Raw genomic sequence first — 21,732 nt, forward strand, 5'->3', positions numbered from 1 at the left:
TTGATATTTTTTTTGCTGCATGGGCACAGATTATGATCACAGAATGCTGAATAATATTTCGATACGACCTATCCTCAATTTTTTTTTTACTTTTTATGTTGGATCGGTTGGATCCAACTTTTCCTTTCGATAAATAACATTAAATCAAACTATTAAAATAAGAAAAACTAATAACAGTCCAACCTCAAACATACATCATACATTAAAATCATAAAAATTAATGATTAAAAGAGATATTGGAAAGGACGAACCGTGGCTGGAAAAGGAATTCGCTGCAGCTTTTTTGTTTTACTTTTCGACCAAAAACTGAGCACTTTTTGAAAAGAGTTCACTCAGGCAAATTCTTATTATAATTTTCATAAGATACGTCTTATGAAGCCCTTTTTTGCGTCCAAACTAATTTTTCATAAGAGTCTTATGAAATTCTTTTAATTTTCATACGAAGTTCTTATGAAAAATAGAAGAAACGGCATTGAGGGAAAATAATGAACGCATCGATTCCATCAGTCATTTTTCAATCGTCAAACGAAGTTGTGGAATTATTAATGTTATTGTTCTAAATGGTAAGTTTGAAATGAAGTTTATTTTTAGTGATCGTTGAACATATTTGAAAACTTTAATTTGTTTTTTGTTTACTTTTCAGCACGTAGAACGGGAAAAAAACCAAAGTCAAAGGACCGTATGCGGCCGAACAAACCGGAACCGGTGGACCGAGTATTGATGTGCTGCAGATGGTGACCATAATGTATGTACCAAACAAATTAGCCGAACAATAAAATAAGTTTTTATCATCAATTGTTTTGAATTTTTTGCATCAAACGTGACATATCCTGTTTTTATAAGACCCTCTTATGAAAAGCAACAACCTCTCATTGAAGTAGGTGTTCATCTGCAGAATTCATTCGCGTCATAAGATAATCTTATGAATTTCATTGATTTTTCTTATGGCGCCACTTCATAAGAGAATCTTATGGAATGTATAATAGTATTTTTCTGAGTGTATAATCGCTCAAGATAAAAATTCATGCCGGAACCCAACAAAATCAACAAAACTATTGTAAGATCGATGATTTTTTATCGATGCTGTCTTTCGTAAATTATAAATAAACACTCAGAAAAATACTATTATATATACCATAAGATTCTCTTATGAAGTGGCGCCATAAGAAAAATCTATGAAATTCATAAGATTGTCTTATGAAGCGAATGAATTCTTCAGATGAACACCTGCTTCAATGAGAGGTTGTTGCTTTTCATAAGAGGGTCTTATGGAAACAGAAAATTTTACGTTTGAAGAGAAAATATCAAGATAATTGATGTTAAAAACAATCAGTTTATTTTCGTGGGTAATTTGTTGTTTGTTTACAATAACATCATGATCACCATAAGCAGCACATCAAAGCACGGTTCCAACAGTCATTCTGCCGCACCCGGTCCATTGAACTTATCCTTTTCGCCGGTCAACATGCTGAAAAGTAAACATAAAAATATGTGTTTACGTTAACAAATAATTTGAATGTTCACAAAAAAATAAACTTACCATGTAGAATAACAAAATCACTTTTAACTTTGAAAAAAAAACTGATGGCTCCACAACTGGTTAGTGCTTGGTACAACGACGAGAAAATGACTGATGTAATGAATGTGTTCATTATTTTTTCACAATGCCGCTTCTTCTATTTTTCATAAGAACATCGTATGAATATTGAAAGAATTTCATAAGACTCTTATGAAGAATTAGTTTGGACGCAAAAAAGTGGTTCATAAGATGTATCTTATGAAATTTATAATAAGATTTCCTCTGAGTGAACGTATGCAAAAGCATTGGAAAGAGATTTGACATCTACCAAAATAATCGATTGACTGATGCACCCAAAAAAATTAATTTACGAACATGCTGTAAGCTGTGAAAATCCATTACCAGCTGATATTTTTTTATCAAATGGACACGCGTACTCACACGAGTACATGTGCCGTTGGGATATGTTGAGATGTTGATGAAACGATGAAAAGAGGACGTAGTTCATGAGAGCGAAATAGCTGAGGTTCATCGGACAAGCTTGAGCTTGTACAAGAATGTGAATAAGTGCAGTTGTTTTAAGTTTTGTGTGGAAGAGAATTCGACCGGATTATAAAGTTTTGTGAATCAGAAAAGAAATTGGCCTGAAAAACGGAGAAAGATCGATCTGTCACGGCAATTTGAGTCTTTTTTTTTTATTCAAAAGCACGAACGGCTCTTCACTCTCGGCTACTGCAATTTTCAATCATCTTTAGACTCAGCGTATTATACGTGTAGATTATAGATATTCAACCTGTGTTGAACGGCATACACCGACTCATTTTCGAACCGCGGTTTTTTTTAAATAACGGTTCACTCGATCTTTTTAAAGAACTGCATGGTTCAAATGAGCGCTCTCGCATCAATATTCCAAATTAACATTAGAAAATTCATGAGGCTCAATAGTTTTTTTTCAATTTACCACACTTTATTTAAAAAATGAAGCTTCAAACCTGAAATAAATACACACACAAGCTTACAAAAGTCGGTTGACCACATTGTTGTTGGTTTCGGAACACAACAGATTGTTGTGTTCATTCAAAAGTTCCTTCACCTCCTTCTGCGAAATTGAATAATCACATTCCTGAAAATTAAAAAAAAAACTTTTTTTAAGCCTAAAAAAGTTACTCCAAACATCTATTTATCACCTTCTGAAGCTGTTCAACAACTTCCTGGAGATTTTTGTTCTCCTTCATCAGATCGATCAGCTTATCTTCTAAATGAGAAATCTGCCGATAGGTTTCATTACTCTTCAAATTGATTTTGATCTCCTGGTTACGTTTCTGCGCCTCATCAACCACGTTTTCCGTGACACGTTTTTTGTCTTCCAACTCTTGCAACGTTCCCGATAGATCGCTCATTTTGATCGTTGCCTCCGATCGCGGTGCCTCGAGATTGCTAAACTTTTGAATGTTGTTCAGCGCATCGTTTTCCTCCTGACGTAACCCGTTTAGTTGACTGATGGTTCTTTTCTCCAATATTTGCAGTTGTTTCAATTGAATGCTGAGCTTTTTGTATTCTTTCATGAGGCCGGCATGCGAGTTCAAGTCGTTTTTGGCGGTGAAACCAGAGCTGTCAAGTTTATCCGATCCCAGTGACTTCATATTGATCCCCTGCAGCGTGATTTGTTCGATAGCATAAGTTATTTGGTTCTTGAGAGCTTCGACATCTGAAATTTAAGTAAAATTTTAAAAATAGGTAATAAGTTCTCTGTTGTAATAACGTCAATGGCAAGAAAACAGAAGTTTAATAGGAGGGTTCTTAAAAGCTTACTTAGCCCGTCTAGGGCTTAATAAGTTTGAAAGAAACATCCTATGGAAATTAATGTATCTTGGAATAATACAAACTTTGTTTTTCGATGGCCAAACTTTGTTGAAATGTATCCATGAATGATGACATAACTTCGTCACGCTTTTTCAATTCTTTATACTTGATGTGACGCTCCGAGTTGCCTTCTTCCAGGTCTTGATCGATTTGTTGCATAAGTTCCTTCTTCTCATTAAGCTGGTCTTCAATAATTTTCAACTGTTTTCCAATGCTGGCTAGAGCTTGGTTGTTTGATCGAACCTCATTGATAAGTTTCTCCCGTTCCTGTGCCGGCGACAAACGATTGTTTTCTTCGTCCAGCATTTGATTGCGTTTTGCAATGAGCTCTTTAAGTTTTGATTTCAATCGATGAGCCTCGGTGCGAGACTGAGAATTCATGATGACCGTATTTAATCTTTCCTTTTGTTTTTCCAAGTCGCTTATTTGATTGTGATAAATGGTGTTTTGCTGACGGAGTGATTCCGATAAGGCTTGATATTCACGATATTTTTGCTGTTCGTTTTCCGGCAACGAATAAATCATGTCATTGATTTTGTTTTTCTCCTTATCAACCTGCACTTCAAGCTCTCTGTTCTCAACGTCCTTGATTTGACGCTGCTTGAACACGATTTCCAATTGTTCTTGAATGTGCTCGTTGCGCTCACGCAGCACAACAGTTTCATTGTGTAACTGCTGGCGTGTCATTCCAGAGCTACAATTATCCAGGGCAATGTTCATAGAAGTCAGGGTAGATTGCAGTTGGGTTAGCTCTTTGGCAGCTTCTTTGACCTTTTTTTCGTATAATTTACGAGCGGATTTCTCGCGATCCAAGAACTTTTTCTCCTTGAGTATTTTGTCAGTTTCGTTCGAAATTTCTTGTATTTTGCTTTGTAAAACGGCTTGCCAGTAACGCTTGTCTTTTATTTGACGATTACCGCTGGCCGTTGTTACACGACCGTAGGACGTCGAAAGACCGCTGATTCCATGTTGGGTTATGGGTCGGTCGGTCATTCGCTGAAAAGAACACAGAAAATTGAGATTTATGGAAAAGGTTATATTCTTCCGAGCTAATAATTTTGAATAAAATTCAGGGTGTAATTTCCAAATGGGAAATAGCCGAAGTAGCTGTGGAAATCACATAATGCCAAAGTGATTGGCGATGGGTTGGTGCAGGAGAGGTCTGTTGTATCAACGATACATAACAACAACAGTATAGACAGCATTCCTATGTCATGCTTTGTTCACATGGCGTTCTTCATGTTGTGCCTGGCCCAATGCAATTTTTTATGTGAAAGATTTTCTTGTTTTCTCTTCTAGCATCCACATAGTCAAAACTTGGCTTCCTCTTGAAAAAGGAGGACTAAAATGTGCGTTTAATTGTTTCTCTGCAGGTAGGGTAAAGGACCCTAAGACAACGGCTTAAGGAAGCTTTTTTCATTATTTCAATAGAATTGCCTTCCACGTTGGTTTAAAACTGATGTTTAGTAATTGAACTTTATTTCTAATACTGTTTTATGAAATTATGAAGGAAATAGATCAATCCATTACGAACTTTCTAGTCAATTTATGATTTATTTTCCTCATTCAAGTTCCTTCATTGTCGTACCAGGTTCCTAATTTCGTCGTACAAGGAGACCAAAATTGTCTCAATTTATTCCACCCTCTTCAGAAATACATTTAAAATTTTGCGGTTGCGGTTCATGCAATTGGCATGAGCTTACATCGAACGGATCAACCGCACAGGATAACAGCAGAATTTCTTTCAAGTAACCAGTCGCAATAAGCCATGAAACTAGGATAGCTTTATTGTGAACAGGTCTACCATTGCTTGGCTAATGCATCTGCAGGCAGCAAAATATTATACCTTCTATTCAATTATACCGAAATTGTCTCAAACTATTCCTCCATCATGAGGTATAGATTTGAAATTTTGCGGTTGCGGTTCATGCAAATGCTATTATTTACTTCGCACGGATCAACCGCGCAGGATAACGGCAAAGTTCGAGTGAGATCTAAGTCGCAATAAAATGGTTTTGCCAAGAAATCTCAAGGTAGCGTTATTGTAGGTAGGTACCATTGCTTCACGCAGAAAAAGAAAGGGGAGTCGATTCTACAAAACGTTTTGTTGTTTGATTTTGGTGTATGAATGCACATTAAGTGAATATTTTTTATATAAATTTCGATTCGAAACGATATTCAATACTTTGTTAATATTACCCAAACTGACAAACCCAGCCAACGTGTATTGGAGAGGGCCAGTATTATTTTAGTAAAAAAATTATTGTAGTTTTCAAATTTCAAGTTGGGTTTATTATTAAATAAAATCAAGGTTATTCAAATAACCGTGTTTTTTAACAGACGTCAAAAAGGAAACAAAAATAAACAAAGAAGAAAAATAAGCTAGCTGAAACGGGATCAAACAATACAAATTGTGAGATTACGAATTTGTGCTTCAAAACATCGAATCTTCTGTCCCTGGAAAACGTAAGTCGCAGCATATTGGTTTCCGCAGCATCTGAAAGTTTCATTATTTCTTTGCAGAATAAAGAACGAAAATTTTGGTCACCGGAACTACTTCTGCCAGATTGGTGCTCAGCCGATGGAGCCGGTGTTCCTAACCTCCGTTGAAAGACCTTTGAAAAGTTCACGGTTGGGCGGGAAATCCACCCCAAACGCAAAGTTAGTCATGATATTCTTCAATCTGACTCCATTATCAAGGTAATAAGTAATAAAAATCATCTTCCAGCTTGGCTTACACATTTCTATTTTGTTGCAGCACTCCCAACGAGCTCTGGAACCATCGCTGCGGGACCCGTAACAGACGGATAACGAATATTTTCCGGGCAAAATTTCTTCTGGAAGCAGCAACATGATTCTCGAATTAAGAAAATGCATATTGTGATTTGTGTCATTTAAATTGTGAATAAATATTATTAAATAGTTATAAATAAATAATTTCATAATAACGATATTGAAAACGCAGTACTTTTTCTACTTTAAATTGAAAATAAAAATGGATTTTATCAAAACAATTTTTTTTTTGTAATATTGAACCCACACGCTCATTTTTATTTAACCATTTATGGATCAAAAATAACCATTTTTAAGCTTTCCCGCATAAATGAAGATTGTAACGAAATGTTTTCTGGAACAGTCAAACGACGATTTGATGAAGCGTGAAAAAACTTTTAACAAACGTTTATTGAAAATGTAAAATACATTACCTAAATCTTGAATTCCAAATTGACAGTATTTTAAATATGTTGTTAGGTTATGTAATTGTTAAAAACTGTTAGAACAGTTGTATGGGAGAACTGTTCTATAAACAGTTTAGATAACATCCAAAAATCGCTCACTGAAACATATTAAGTGCATCAAACTGTTATTGTTAAAGTTATTCTTAAAGTACTCTTGTAACTCAACATTTACAGTAACAGTTATGATACGATTTGACGAAACGTTCTTCCAACGTTATGCACACGTTTTTTGGAATCGTACGTGAATGACACACATACATGCAATGAAATTTTTAATGGGGATTCGGATTTCGAAATAATTAATAATTGAAAATGTTTTATACTTTCTTTATTCAATTGATTTCAACTTACATGTTCTAATAATGGTGATTAATACAATAGCTACCAGGTTAGGTGGGTCAATATCCGTCATTCTCACTGCAGGGTTTCGGACCGATACATTTCCAGGCTATGTACAAATTCCTCTCCGACAATCGATCTGGTCAAATAACGACCCTGGGGATTCTGGACATTCGATTGGTGTGTACATTTTATTTGTCCGGTTCTGATTCCCACAACCGATAAACTCTCGAAACAGGCTAGCAACCATAACCTGAAAGCAAAAGAAAAAAAAAATCTCAATATTTTCTTCTAATTGAACTATAGTTTTGACCACCTAGTTTTGCATAAATATCTCAAGAATAATGAATTTTGTGACCTACCTGTAACAAGCAACCGTCCTACGGTACTGAGTCGGCCGTCGCAATGTTAAATTTTTTCCGGGCATCTTGTTGCCGTACTGGAAGTTGCTGCGGATGTTACGATGATTTCCGTCACCTTCCGGTTCGCCGTTGCCGTTGATGGTCAAAGCCAACTCGAAGCTAGCGTTCCACTTCCGAAATATCCGAGACTCGCCCTCTAAATTTTGTTTTTCGCTGTAGAATTTCCGACGCGAAGCAGAATTCACCACCAAAAAACCCAAAAAACAAATGACAAAGCGGAAAACAGTCAAGGCTGCCAGTTTGCCGATTTTTGAATTCTTTGAAACAAAAAAGATTTTGGATAAATGTTATTTTTTTTCAAATTATAATTCAATATCTTAAGATAATTACTGCAATTCAATATGAAAATTTCTGAAAATATATCTCAAAAACCATCATGTTCGTCTGCTCTTGCTGCCCGGTTTTTGTTGTTGAATTTTTGGGACGTTTTTTCCCGTCCTTTATTCGTATATGGAGCTTTTTTTGTTTGTTTTTCTAGGATTTGAACACTCTCGTGTTATTCATCCCTTGTCATATCTTGAGCAAGCTTGCGCTAGAAATGTCAAAAATTATTCATTATAAAAAAATTCGGCAGGATTTTTTATAAAACTTGAAACTTCTGTCAATATCACCGGTAGAAGTGTCGAAGCTAATTGTTATTAAATAATTTTTTTTTAACTTAAATTCGAGACTATTTTTTGTTATTATAGTGTTATAATCTATGATTTAATCTTAAATTTCAATAAATTGGAAAATCTATTCAATGAACTGAAATATCTGTACTATACATATATCGGTACTCCAAGCTCTATTTCCAACTGGAGCGATTTTAAAAACATCGCGAAAAGCGATAATTAACCTATTTTAGTATGATGTATGAGCATACCTTCAAGTTCCATTATTGTTTTTGAAACGCTACAGAGTCGTATCAGAATATAAAAATTATATAAGATATTTTTTTATAAGTTCGTACTGATTTTTTGTAAAACTGTCTGGCATCTCTGACCGGCATTTCGCTCATTTTTGACATAAGCCTGGACGGTATGGTTTACGGTTCGAGATCATTTTTACGATTACAGAAAAATTGAAGGAAATCGTTCGTACCATTGTATCACCTTTCCAGATACCATCACTTTTTCACATAAGGTTCATGTTTCGTTTTTATCGTTTAAATTTGTCATCGAAGTAAAGTTTAATAGAACAGCTACGTTTACAGAGAGAATCACTTTTTCTGAAGCAGTTGAGGAATCGTATTGACCGTTTGAGATATAGTTTTTTAGTATGCGGGTTTGCTTGAAAACTGCCAATATGGTTATTTTTCAATAATTTTTCTTGTTCCAAATTTAACCATATTGGCAGTTTTCGAGTAATAACCAGAAAATGGTTGGAATTTGGTGTTTGAATCGCCATTTTGAAAGTAATTGATTGGGCAGCCGAACGCGTTCTTCAATTATTTTTTTTAAAATTGGTATAGTTTACCTGAAAATCGACTTATCATGAAGGAGGAGTTTCTAAAAGGTAATATATTTTCTAAAGAAAATCCTTAATTTGTATCAAACCTGAGTCAGTTACCTGACCACTAACAAAAATATAACTTATTTTAGTGCGTCAAGTGAGAGCTCCGCTTCCAGTTCCAACATTTACGGGAAAAGCTCTGCCGGTTCATCGTCGAAGTCACAGAATAAAAATAAAAGCATCGTAACCAGTCCCCGCACTACCCGGAAGGTGAAGAAGCCTAGAATGACGCTCCCGGTAGTTGTTCCGGCAAAAAAGTGCGACGCAAATGTGAACGAAATGGTTGTATTTAATTAAAAGTAGAAGTAATTTCTTCAAAAAATCTAAAATCTCTTTTCTTTTCATTTGAAAATCCCATTAAACACAAGAAAAAATATGGCGCTTTGTTTCCACATAGCGCTGAGGTTGAAAAATAACCATTTTTCAACTTCTAGTCCAGTATCTTATTCGGTTGAAAAATAACCATATTCGAACTTCTCCCCTAGAAGTCATTTTATGACTTCTCATGGAGAACTCATAAAATGACATTTCCCGGGAAAAGGTCAAAAATGGTTATTTTTGAATCGTAAATGGTTTAATAGTTTCTAGCGTGCAGAGGAATTTTATTATTTTGAATGGCACACGCTCTTTAATTTTCACCCAAAAAATGATCTAATTCGACAATAAAATAGGTTTATTTTTAAAAAGGGCGAATATTATTTTGACGAAAACGATAAGATTAAATGAAATCGATATATTTTATAAAATAGATTCAAAATATATTTGTGCTTTTTCCCAACCAAAATTTTTATTATTTTCGACCCAAATTTGATTAATTATACAATATATTTTTCTGCGTGTTGGCTAAGGCAATTGCAGGCAGCACAATATTAGACCTTACAAATTGAATCCACCCTGCAAATGTATTTTCTACCAACACACTCTACAACGGACAGGGCTGCCATGATCCAGGATTTGTCTGTAAGATAAAATTTCATAACATTCATACAGACATTTAACACAAATTACAATGCATAAATTTACACAGAAACTACCCATATTTAAAGAACATCAACATTTTTAATAGAACTATATGTTTTTCTACGTAATGAGACTGAATAGTAAGACATTTGAGGAGAGGCAGAATCACATTTGCGTTTTGTCAACATGTGTATTCTTATACATGCGGGAACCCTGGCGAAGGATATCGAAACAAAGCAACGCCACGTTGATGCGTGTAATGCGCATTAGACTGGTTCAGCTCATCTATTCGTGTTTTTTTTACGAGCGATAAAACTTTTCGACTTTTTCATTCAAACTGTAATATGTCAAAAATGACAAAACATCTTTTGTTGAAAATTCACTAAGAATTTATAAAATATGAAGCAAACATTAGTCAAGTTTTAAAACTTATATGGTAGGAATCAGCATAAAAAAGGGGTTCGATTTGGTTTTATTTTGAACGACTTTATGTACAAAAAATGATATCTTCGATTTTTTTTATCCAAACTTGTATTGAGATCCAAACCAGAGACTCATGAACTCTTATTTCAAAGTTTAAATTATTCATTCATCTGAATTCTCTTGTCATTTTGAACTTCAACGGGAGTTTTTTGCTTCGATTTTCCATGTATCGTCAAAATTCAATAGAAATCGAGGTTATCGGTCCAGGAATTGATTTTTTTTCCTCGAGTAGTTATTGATTCCCATTTAAAGAAGTTCTGAAAACTGGAGAAGTTTAAGTTTTAGTTTTCAAGGATCTCTCAGTGAACATTCTGTAGAGCAAAGCTTTTGGTCGTATGTAAGATATTGCAGTTTGAATGAAAGACGTTGAACAAGTCTAATTTTCATATAATAGATGTATCTAATGTTTCAAATACTTGAGAGAGGTTTAGTGTCATCAAATAATCGAACCAAAAATAATCAAATCTTAAAATATAATATTATGAAGAAACAATGTCATTGGAGTTGAACGTTAGAAATGTGTAAAGTTGGAGATATTCTTGAGTGCACTCAAACGTCTATTAAATTATGCACGGTACTGGTAGTAAATAATTTGTAAAACACTAACCACTTAGCTCAAAAAAGCCATCAATTCTATGTTCATTTAAAACCATGCATTATAAGCAATGCGGAATCCATTCAAGTAATTTATTAATATAAAAAGACTTTTTGCACTTATCTCCCAGAGCATCTAGTTCCTAGCTTCAAAGTTTCTTTATTGTGTTGTGATTACTTAGAAATCAATTATGTTCAATCTCTATGAGTCCGACTGTGGTCAGCAAAAAATAGTAAAAATGAACCGGTCTAATTCCAATTCTTGCAAAACGGTTTCCTATTCCTGTCGCAAAATTACGACGAATTATGGGGGCCGAGCGATTCGATTTCAATCGAATATTGACAAATTTATATAGTTAAGATTAGTTTGAAATCATTTTTCTAATTTTATTTCAACACTTTTCTGTTGAATTTGATGATTTTGATTGTTATATGTGTGCGTCCCTCCTAGGACTAGAGGAGTATTTCCGGTCGACCCGACGGTGGATACCTGGCCACATGATTCGGTGCTGCTATTTCCTTTGCTCTCGACTAGCCGATGCGCGCTTGCCCTGGCGAGTTGGTACGCCAGACTGAGGAGGGGGAACGGGATGGCGAGAAGGATGATCATATGACATCCCGAATAGCAAAGACCATGGTAATAATATAAAAGAACAATGATTTTCAATTTGACAATGAACTTCATTGTAATAACTTAATATTTATCAACTGGTTTTAATTTTGAAACCACCATCTTTTTTAAAGTCACCATGAATTATATTGTTAATTTAAAATATTTCATAGTTTACGAAAATGTCAAAAGCACGGTATTTTAATAGTTTCCCGCATACAAAAAAACTATATCTTAAATAATCAATACGATACATCTACGGCTCTAGCAATAGTGATTGTTTCGGTAAACGTAGCGATTATTTTAAACTTTACTTCGACAACGATAAGAACGAAATATGAACGTCCATGTGAATAAGTGACGGTATCTGAAAAAGTGAATGAAGGTTTAAACGATTTACTTCAATTTAAAAAATAATCGTAAAACTGCTCTCGAACCTTAACGCATAGCGTTCATGTCATATGTCAAACTCACGCCAAAAACGACGGAAACGCGGGTCAGAGATGCCAGATGGTTAAAAAAAAAAACTTAGCACTGATTTGTGAAAATTTATGTATTTTAAATGTATTTATTTATTGATTTTTTTTTTTAATATTATTTGTTCCAAACAGTTAGATAAAATTAATACATTTTTGTTATCTCTACAATGGCCCGCCGTTTTAGGATTTGTTACTTTTAATCTTTAATGCAACAATCTATTATCTGATCATGCATCAAAAAAATTGTTATAATTATTGTTACTTGTTCATTATAGGAAAAATCTATAGATTTTTGATATATCATTATTTGTTATGGACAAAAAATATAGTTATGAGCCCCCGCATAATTGAGGATGGTAACGAAACGATTTTTGAAACAGTCAAACGACGATTTGACAAATCGTAAAAAAACGTTTAGCAAACGCTTATTTAAATTGTAAAATACATTGCAGGAATCGTGAATTTCAAATTGATGGTATTTTAAATATGTCGTTAGGTTATGTAACTGTTAAAAACTGTTAAAACACTTATATGGAGGAACTCTTCTACAAATAGTTTGTTTACAGTTGATGAAACACAATCAGATAAAGTTATCAGCTTATCGAACTATTGTGACTGCTGTTAAAATAGAAAATGGCTAAAACGATTTCATATAACGTTCTTCCAACGCTTCGCCTACACCAACTAGAATAATGAAAAACATAATACAAATCGTTTGCTTTTTATAAACTGTTTATCAAAACGTTTGAAAGAAAATCTTAACCGTTTAAAACTGTAACAAAACTGCTGGAGAAATGATTTTGAATACGGTACCACAGACAGTCATCAAAGAACCCAAGTACGTTTCTAGTAAAGGTAATATGACATTTTGTTTTTTTTTTATTTAATAATCGAAAAATAATTTTTAATGCATAATTTCGTTATTTTCACTTGATGAATTTTAATATTCTTCTCGGCAACAGACGTTTTTTTCTCGTCCTGCAGGTTTCTCTCGGTGGCTGACTTAAAACCGGCACCATAACTGAACTATTTACACCTTCCGTAGTAGACTGCTCTGCTGCAGGTAGCTCAATACAGCCGATTAGAATCTGTACTTGGGACCGGGACTATCACTGTAATGCAAGAAAGAACAATTAATAACCACTTCAGCTTCACGCAGTCTGCAAAACTAAACCGAAACACAACTTCATCCACCTGAAAAACAACCGCAACTTCTGCAACTTCAGATTCCTGACGTAGATTTCCCACCTCCCAGTATGCTGGAAAGATGAAGCAGCGACGCCGTCCGGAAAGCCAAAAGACCGAATTGGCTGTTGAATCCAAAATCGGGAAACAAAATCCGATAAAGTTGGCCGCGGACCACGATCGCGAACAAATTTACTACGTACTTCCGAGCGATTCAAACACGCAACTTCTTCTTGGGCATGTTTGTTTTTATCGTCCTGCTTGCGGCTTTTGGAAGTGGTGCCGATTTTCCATGTTTTTTTTTATTTTCCCAAATGTGCTGAGTCGAGAAAATCCATTATTTTTTTTACAATTTATTCTATTCAAAACGGTTCATACATTAAATTTTTTTCATGATCATGTTATTTTTTTCAAAATCAAATGATTCTTAAATTAAAACACTCGTACAAACCAAAATTGAAAATTCATTCAAGTTTAAAACTCCAATTGTGTTTGTGAAATAAATCATGAGAATATTTCGTTTTCTTCCCGAGCTAAACTACCGTATTTGTTAGGATTAACAAAAACCTCACAAAAAAAGAAAAAGTGATATTCCCTTCATTTAACAGACTTTGCAATGTATTTTAAGATTTTTTTTTCTTTGGGTTTGTCCAATGTGTTTTAAGATTACAGGAAGGTCATACGAAAATGATTTGTTTTGTTCAGTTCGGTTACACTATTTTTAATTCAATTCAATTTTCATAAATTCATTAATGTGTTTTTTTATTTGCAAAACTATCTGGCATCTTTGTCTCGCGCTTCGGTCACTTTTTTACATGAGTGTGACATTAGCCATGGACGCTACGGTTAACGGTTTGAGATCATTTTAACGATTAGAAAAATATTGAAGTAAATCGTTCAAACCGTTCATTCACCGTTCCAGATACCATCACTTTTTCACATGAACGTTCATGTTTCGTTCTTATTGTAGTCGAAGTAAAGTCAAACATAATAACTACGTTTACAGGGACACTCACTATTTCTGGAGGAGTAGATGAATCGTATGGACTGTTTGAGATATGGTTTTTTCGTATGCGGGCCATTTCAAATAAACAAGTTACAAAAAATATAGTTGATGGTGATACAATGTTGGATTCAAAATGTAATTTCAAGTTTTTTAAATACCGACAAAATTATCTTTTGATATTCTATTCTAAATTCTACTCATGTTGTTGAGCCTTGAGTTGAGTTTAACATGTCGCATCCATTATAAAAAATCTTTTTTTGTTACTCATTTATTATGCTACATTCACAAATATTGTATTTTAACCATTTGACCGAACGAATATTCATCTGTTTTGATATTTTCGTGCATTTTCAATCATCTCATGAGACGACAACAGAGATCAAATAAAAATTAATCTCCGTTTTTAATTTTCACATTTTTATTCCATACTGGTACAATTTTGAAAAACAGTCTAGTTGACATCACTGCCGTCAACACAAAAAAAACAAGTCTTCGTTTTCCGCGTTCCAAATCAAACTCCCGTACCGGTACCAGCACCAATAATTCTTCTCCGATTGTGGTTAGCCGGACGACAATCGGCAGCGGCATTCGGATTTAAAGGACATATTTACAGGAACTCTTTCGAGCGACGTTTGCAGCAGGTAAACTCAATTATAAGCATTAGCAATAACATAGATGAAAAAGGTATTATTTTTTTTCAGCAACATTTTTGCTGGCGGAGCAATGCGTCACGCTAAAAGGAGTCAGGATTTTGGATCCAGCAGCGGCCCCAACGTTCCGCCCGTGTGTCGGAAATGAGACCTGGTGAAAACAAATTCAATCCTTCAGTCGGAAGGGTGTGGAGCGGTCGCCGTTTCAGGAGGATTTGTTTTCCAATGGATCACAGTTTCAACTCGTAAATCCGGTGTTGGGTGCAAGATAGTTGTGGTAATTATGATTATTATTAGTGTAATAAATGTATTGTTACATAATTGATGTGAATAAAATGTATAATAAATATAAATTTAATAAAATCTGAAAATGTTTATTTTTATTTTTATTTTTCACGAATAAGAAAATTTTCTTTTGTGTGTGTGCGTGCTACATTCCCGTACGATTCAGAATACGATACGCAAAACGTTGGAAAGCGTCATATCGGATCGTTATACAACTTTTACTCTAAATGTTCAGTTACAAGAGAACATTAAGAATAACTGTAACTAAAACAGTTTGATGTCCGGAATACGTTTTCTGTGAGCGGTTTTCGTATGTTATCTCAACTGTTTGCAGAACAGTCTCCCCATACAATTGTTTTAACAGTTTTAAACAGTAACATAACTTAACGCCATATTCAACAGACCGTCGTTTTGGAATTCAAGATAAGTGCAATGTTTTTTATGATTTCGGATATCATTTTCTAAAAGTTTTTTTACACTGTTTCTTAACGTTTTCTTACTACTACATGAACCGTTATGTTACAATATTTTCGTATTCGGGTTTCTTGTGATTTTTGTTGTTACTGTATACTTCATGGTAAAATTGAAATCCAAACCAATCCAGTATTGGTAAACTTGAGCTTTTTTCACATACTTTAAATTTATCGTGTAGGGATTTGAAACGCGCGCCATTTTTGCGAATTTTTGTTTTGCAAAGAATTTTCAGAACATCGAATAGTTCCAGGATTCCCTGGCCAAAGTGGACCCAATGTCCGCCGATCTTGTGCGGCGTTTTGTGCTGTTGCTGAACCTCCTGACGGATCTGCTCGATGCAAAGTATCCGGATAAGTTGGTGGCCAATCTTGCAGATATCTCCCGAAAATCCCTTCCATCCACAGCAGCACCAGGAGCTGTTGGAGCATGCCTCGATGGTGGCGGTATTCGTCGAGCGAAATTACTGTTCTAGATCTCCGGTGAAACGATGGATGGCAAGGATTTTGAGGTACCTAATTGTTTATATTTGCTATAATAAACTATCTAAGCAAAGCCATAAAATGGCATTAGGCTTATTAGTTTTATTACCACCAACCAAGTAACCAGCAATGCAATGGTTTCAGTTTTTATTTAATAATTATACTTAGTTTTTTTTCTTTTTAAATATAGGCTGATTGATATGCCACACGCATAGCCAGATGGTGGTGCTTCGCTGACTGACCATCACCTACACCGTCACCGAAGCCGAGCAGGACATCAGACTAAAGTGCCTGGAAGCCGATGCCACTACAGATTTTTCAGAAACATCCCCTGGGTTCTAAATGAGTTGCAGGCCACCGAAGCGGTAATGCGTGTTCTGCAGTATGCTTGCGTTAAAAGCGTGGTTACCGAAAACGGAGGCGGACAATGGTGACGATGTAAAAGTTGGTAAGTAAGACTAAATAGTTATTAAGATATTGCATGTACCGAATTTTAAGCAACGAATTTAAAAAAGATAGAGTTAGTATGGAGTTCTATCCTTCCGCTAGTAAATAACACTTTTTAACTTTCTTATAGAGAATTCGTTTTCAAGTGGTGGTGCACCGGTGCACTACCGGTAGTGCACTTTTTATCGTTTTCATGCTCGTTTTCACGATAAGTAGTGCACTGGTAGCGCACCATAAAGTGGACGGTGGAACACTCTGAAAATATTTGGTGTTGCTTGCGCTCTCACCAATACTATCATGAATTTCGAAAACACGTGCTTCCCGATGTAAACAAATATCAGCTGGTTGGTTTATTTCTATACCGCAAAAATTGCGTTCGAGCTGTTTTTTTCTCTTTTTATCCCGAAGAACGGAAACTTGTTCCGGATTCAATACCAGTGTCGTTTCCAACAGAGGCGGAGAATTTCACCTGGATGGCACGTTCCAAAGCAAACAATGCTCCCAAGAAGAAATGTGCCCAGAAGGATTGCTGCAATCGGTTCCAGGCGATGCCGAAAAAGAGCAGCAAATCAGAGTGCAAAAAGGCCAACCCAAAGATCTGGCGGAATCGCCCAAACCGAAAAGTATTCTTGTTCGGGAGGGTCCTATAAGTTGGTCTTCACAGCAAGAAGCGTTCAGCTGCATCGAAGCTACTCTGCTACCAGCCAGCTTCGAGCTGTGCCTTAGGGTGACGATGCTCGGTTGCGCCAAGTCCCGGATTCCCACCCGTTGCCCTTCAAAAACGGTAGTTCGATACTACAGCCGCATTGGGAGCTTGAATTTCGTTCGTTTCGGTCTGTTAGCAAAATTTTCTTCCCCGACTTCCGCGATCCGAGTTCCAAGAATTTTTTTTTATTATTATCTTCTTAAATGGAAATAGGTACTCGAACGAAGATGAGATTTGCGAGAAATAAACGTTCAAAATACCGGAACCTTCAAGCTGGGGTAACTGCAGTCTAGCAGCAGCAAACATAGACCGCCCAGAATCAGCCGGTATTGCAGTTCATCAGAGCCAGAGACGAATCTACTAAGCAAAATAAATCTGAAATCTTAACAATTCAACATAATACATAAATTCATGCTAAAATTTCCATATTGTTAAAAAGACAATGATCAACTAAAGTAAATTTCATTTCAATTTTCGAAGTAAAACGAAAACAAAATACCAGCTGTAATGGATTTTTGACAGCTTGATGTTTTTTGTTGACACTGCCGATTTCACGCACACCTACAAAGGTGAGTGCAAAACTCGATTCATGCTCGTTTTCAGCATGGATGGTGCAAAACTTTCGGGTGGTGAAAACGAATACGGTATTATACTCTCTATTTCACCTTCAAATAGCTACCACTTCTCAAGACCGATCCACTATCTCAGCGTACATCTTTCTTCTTCTCCTTCTTCTTTTCTTTTCCTCTCCTTCTGTTCAACCCATGGGCGCCCCTACAATCCCACCTTAACAAACGTTTTTTTAGTGTTAGTGCATGTGATAATCTTTAAAACGCAACGGCTCTTTTCTGCAACGTCCTTCACGCAACGATTGTTCGCCATTTCTTCCATAATCTGTAAAAGGATCTGTAACGCTGACTTCTGGGGGTAAAGTATGTAACTGTGACGAAGTTTGGGGGTTGAACTCTGATGAAGCTTGAGAATCCGTGCTATCGACTTTTCTTTCTGGTAGTGATATTTTCTTGAGATGACTTACATGCCGACGATACACTTTGCCGCTTTCCGCTGATTTCACACGAACATCTGCTCCTGACCTACGCTCAACAATATACTCTTCAGGGTCATAATCTGTGCTTAATTTATTATCTTTGCGAAACCTTTTCATTACTACACGATCATTTTCTTGAATTTCATTTGGACAAGCCCTCCTTCTCTTGTCCGCGTAGATCCTTCCCTTCTCCTTTTGAATTCGATCGTGGTCTCGCATACCTTCGTCTTGGTGAGACAAACGTGGAACTTGAGGAAGTTTGTTTTTGATACATCTGCCAAACATCAGTTCCGCGGGTGTTTTTCCTGTTGTGGGATGTGGGGTAGAGTGATAAGATAAAAGATATTGGTTGAGAACTCTCCTCCAATTTTGACCTAGGTCATGAGCTATCCTCAGTCTCTTAAGAATGGATCGATTCTGGCGTTCCACTTCCCCATTTTGTTGGGGCCAATACGGAATCGTGTTGATAAGCTGTATTCCATTTTCCTGACAGAACAATTTAAACTCTTCACATCCTGCATTGAATTGTGGCCCATTATCTGCTCGGATAGTGCTCGGTAATCCAAAAGTGCTGAATACTTTTGTTAACATAGTAATAGTTTCTGAAACAGTAGTATTTTGCATTTCAGATACTTCGACGTAACGGCTGTAATAGTCGACTACAACTAAGAGATTCTCTCCATCTGGTAGTGGACCTAAAAAGTCTATCGCAATCTCTTCCCATGGCTTGCAAGGTAATTCTTTGCGAATCATTGGTACTGGAGGGTCTGGGGCTGCTACCAAAACACAGGAACGACACGATTTTAGGAACGTTTCTACATCCGTATCCATTTTTGGCCACCACACCGAACTTCGAAGATGCTGTTTCATCATTCTTGATCCTATGTGGCCTTCATGAGCGATTTGAAGAACTCGGTTTCGCAAATACGACGGTATAATGATTCTATCAGTTCGCAATAATATTTTCCCAACTCTGCAAAGTTCATTGGCAATCATGCGATACGAGAGTGGAAGCGAATTTGTATCTGAGCTATCCAAACAACGCAGAACTTCTACAATTTCCTTATCATTCTCAGAAGCTTCTTCTAATTCTTCCCATCTAATGGCCACTGCTGTAGAAGCTGTTATAGCCAAATACTGTATCATAAGTTCTTCTGTTGGATCAAATGGTGTTGCCTTCAAAGTACTTAATCGAGATAAAACATCAGCGATGTTTTTCTCGCCTGGAATGTGAACGACTTGGTATTCAAATGCCTGTAGCCTCAGTACCCATCGCTCAATTCGAGCACAAGGTTTTGAACGTTTAGTAAACAAATATAGAAGAGCTTTGCAATCGGTAATAACTTCAAACTCTCTACCGTAGAGATACATGTAGAAACGCTCAACGCTCCAAACTATTGCCAACGCTTCCTTTTCGGTTTGACAGTAACGTTTTTCTGTATTCGTCAGTGATTTTGAAGCACAGCATACAATTCTGGTAGATCCCATATGATCAGTTTGCATCAGAATAGCTCCTAATCCAGTCGGGCTTGCATCTGCCATTACTGAAGTACGATCATCTGTGTTAAAGAAACCCAATAATTGCACCCGTTTCAATGCCGCTTTTATATTATCAAAAGATTTCTGTTGAGTGGACGTCCATACAAAAGCAAAATCTTTTCTCAACAACGTTCGAAGGGGCTCATCTAAAGTGGCTAAGTCAGGTATAAATTTGTTGAGATAATTCGCTAGTCCCAGAAAACTTCTTACTTCTGCTTCATTAACAGGAGGGCGGAATGAAGTGATTGCTTCAATCTTATCAAACGATGGAGAGACACCTTTTCTGGTTATTTTGTGTCCTAAGAAATTTATCTCGGGGACCCCAAACAAACACTTATTCCAATTCAACTCAACATGCCTATCTTTGAATCTTCGGAGCACCTAATCAAATATATATGTAATAAGAAAAAAAAACATCAAATAACAGTTAAACCATTTTTATTTATTATAAATTGAAGAACATTTATTTTAAAAAGGATTACTCGTGAAATGAAACGAGTTTAGAAAGGTCTTACCTCATTGACGCGTTGATCATGTTTTTCTTTGTTTTCGCCTTCAATTATGACGTCGTCAAGATACCAGTAGGTACCGTTACATCCCGTGAGAATTTCGTCCATTACCTTCTGGAATAGTTCAGGTGCTGATACTAATCCGAACGGAAGTCGTTTAAAACGGAACAGTCCTTTGTTTGTTATGAATGTAGTTGCATTCCTTGATTATTCTGCCAACTCAACTTGTAGAAAGGCTTCTTTTATGTCTAGCTTACTCCAATACATTCCACGACCTAATCGAGCAAGATATTCATCCACGATAGGCATTGGATGTCTTTCACGAAGCACGGCTTCGTTCACACGGCGTAGATCCAAGCAAATACGCGGATCACCGTTAGATTTTCCGACAACTACCAACGGCGACACCCATGAGGCTGGACCACGATGTTTTTCAATGATGTCTCTTGCCAACAACTGCTCCAATTTCAAATTCACAGCATTTTCAAGTGGTATTGGAACTCTTCGGATTGGTTGGAAAACCGGTTTGATGTTAGGATCCAACAAAATATGAACCTTAATACCTTTAATTTTAGGAAAAGGTTTGAGTTTATCCTGAATTTGATTTACTTCCGGGGTCAAATCCAGTCCTATTTTGAGAACACCCAATTCTTTTGAAGTTTTATCTCCGAGCAAGCACCGCTGTCCTCCTTGGACAACAAAAAACTCTGCCTTTACCGACCTTTTTCCTACGACAACATCGGTAACAAAAGTTCCAGCAATGTCTAAAGGTTTTTCACTAGCATAGGCTTTGAGAACTTTAGAGCTGCCTTTCTTTGATTCAGTTATTTGGATATTCTGGTGTTTCAATGACTCCCAGGCTTTGTCAGAAATAAGGTTCACATCAGACCCTGAATCAATCAACACATCCAAGTCGACTCCACCTAATTGACAGGTTATCACATTGGTATTATTGCCAGAATAAAACGCATAATAGGCTTTTGGTTCTGTTGAAGTTTTCGGTTCTTCGGGACTGGAAGATTGTTCTACTACCTGTCTCACTTTCTTGGTTATATTAGGCTTTGGCAATGGTTGTGACTTTTTAGATGTACAATGATTATCGAAATGACCAACGATATTACAAATACGACATTTTACATTTCGTGCCGGACATCTAACTGATGAAGCAAAATGGTCACGACGTCCGCAATTATAACACGAATATTCCCGTCGTGGTTGACTAGGAGAGTTATGCTTCGAGAACCTTGGATCATATCTTTGATTAAACCGTTGAAAAGGACGCTTTATGGTTTGTAAATCAGTTATTTTGTGCACAAGATGATCATTCCTAGAGTTGTCATGATCTCGATTAAAATCCTGAATTTGGACCTCTAGACCTTCTAAGGCCACTCCAAGAATCTCA

At 36.2% G+C, this 21,732-nt stretch overlaps 1 protein-coding gene and 2 long non-coding RNA genes across 4 annotated transcripts in view; 1 reads left to right on the top strand and 2 right to left on the bottom strand.

Moving 5' to 3' along the window:
• Window positions 1-2,485: 2,485 nt before the first annotated feature.
• The window catches only part of LOC129743612 (intraflagellar transport protein 74 homolog), a 32,770-nt gene continuing 13,523 nt past the window's right edge, over window positions 2,486-21,732 (bottom strand). For both annotated transcript variants that reach the window (XM_055735688.1, XM_055735687.1), the window contains 3 exons: window positions 3,406-4,378; window positions 2,707-3,227; window positions 2,486-2,642 (listed from right to left, as the gene is read on the bottom strand). In XM_055735688.1, the coding sequence (XP_055591663.1) occupies window positions 2,535-2,642; window positions 2,707-3,227; window positions 3,406-4,378 (1,602 nt within the window). In that variant the 3' untranslated portion in view covers window positions 2,486-2,534. The remainder of the gene's footprint in view (window positions 2,643-2,706; window positions 3,228-3,405; window positions 4,379-21,732) is intronic.
• Window positions 5,614-6,307, top strand: LOC129743632 (uncharacterized). The gene is made up of 3 exons (XR_008736628.1): window positions 5,614-5,848; window positions 5,906-6,082; window positions 6,141-6,307. It is a non-coding gene; the product is annotated as an uncharacterized LOC129743632 (long non-coding RNA).
• Window positions 12,864-13,457, bottom strand: LOC129743634 (uncharacterized). The gene is made up of 2 exons (XR_008736630.1): window positions 13,197-13,457; window positions 12,864-13,114 (listed from the first exon to the last, which is right to left on the bottom strand). It is a non-coding gene; the product is annotated as an uncharacterized LOC129743634 (long non-coding RNA).

The sequence above is a fragment of the Uranotaenia lowii genome, chromosome 2 (genome assembly GCF_029784155.1).
Source record: "Uranotaenia lowii strain MFRU-FL chromosome 2, ASM2978415v1, whole genome shotgun sequence".
Classification (NCBI taxonomy): domain Eukaryota; kingdom Metazoa; phylum Arthropoda; class Insecta; order Diptera; family Culicidae; genus Uranotaenia; species Uranotaenia lowii.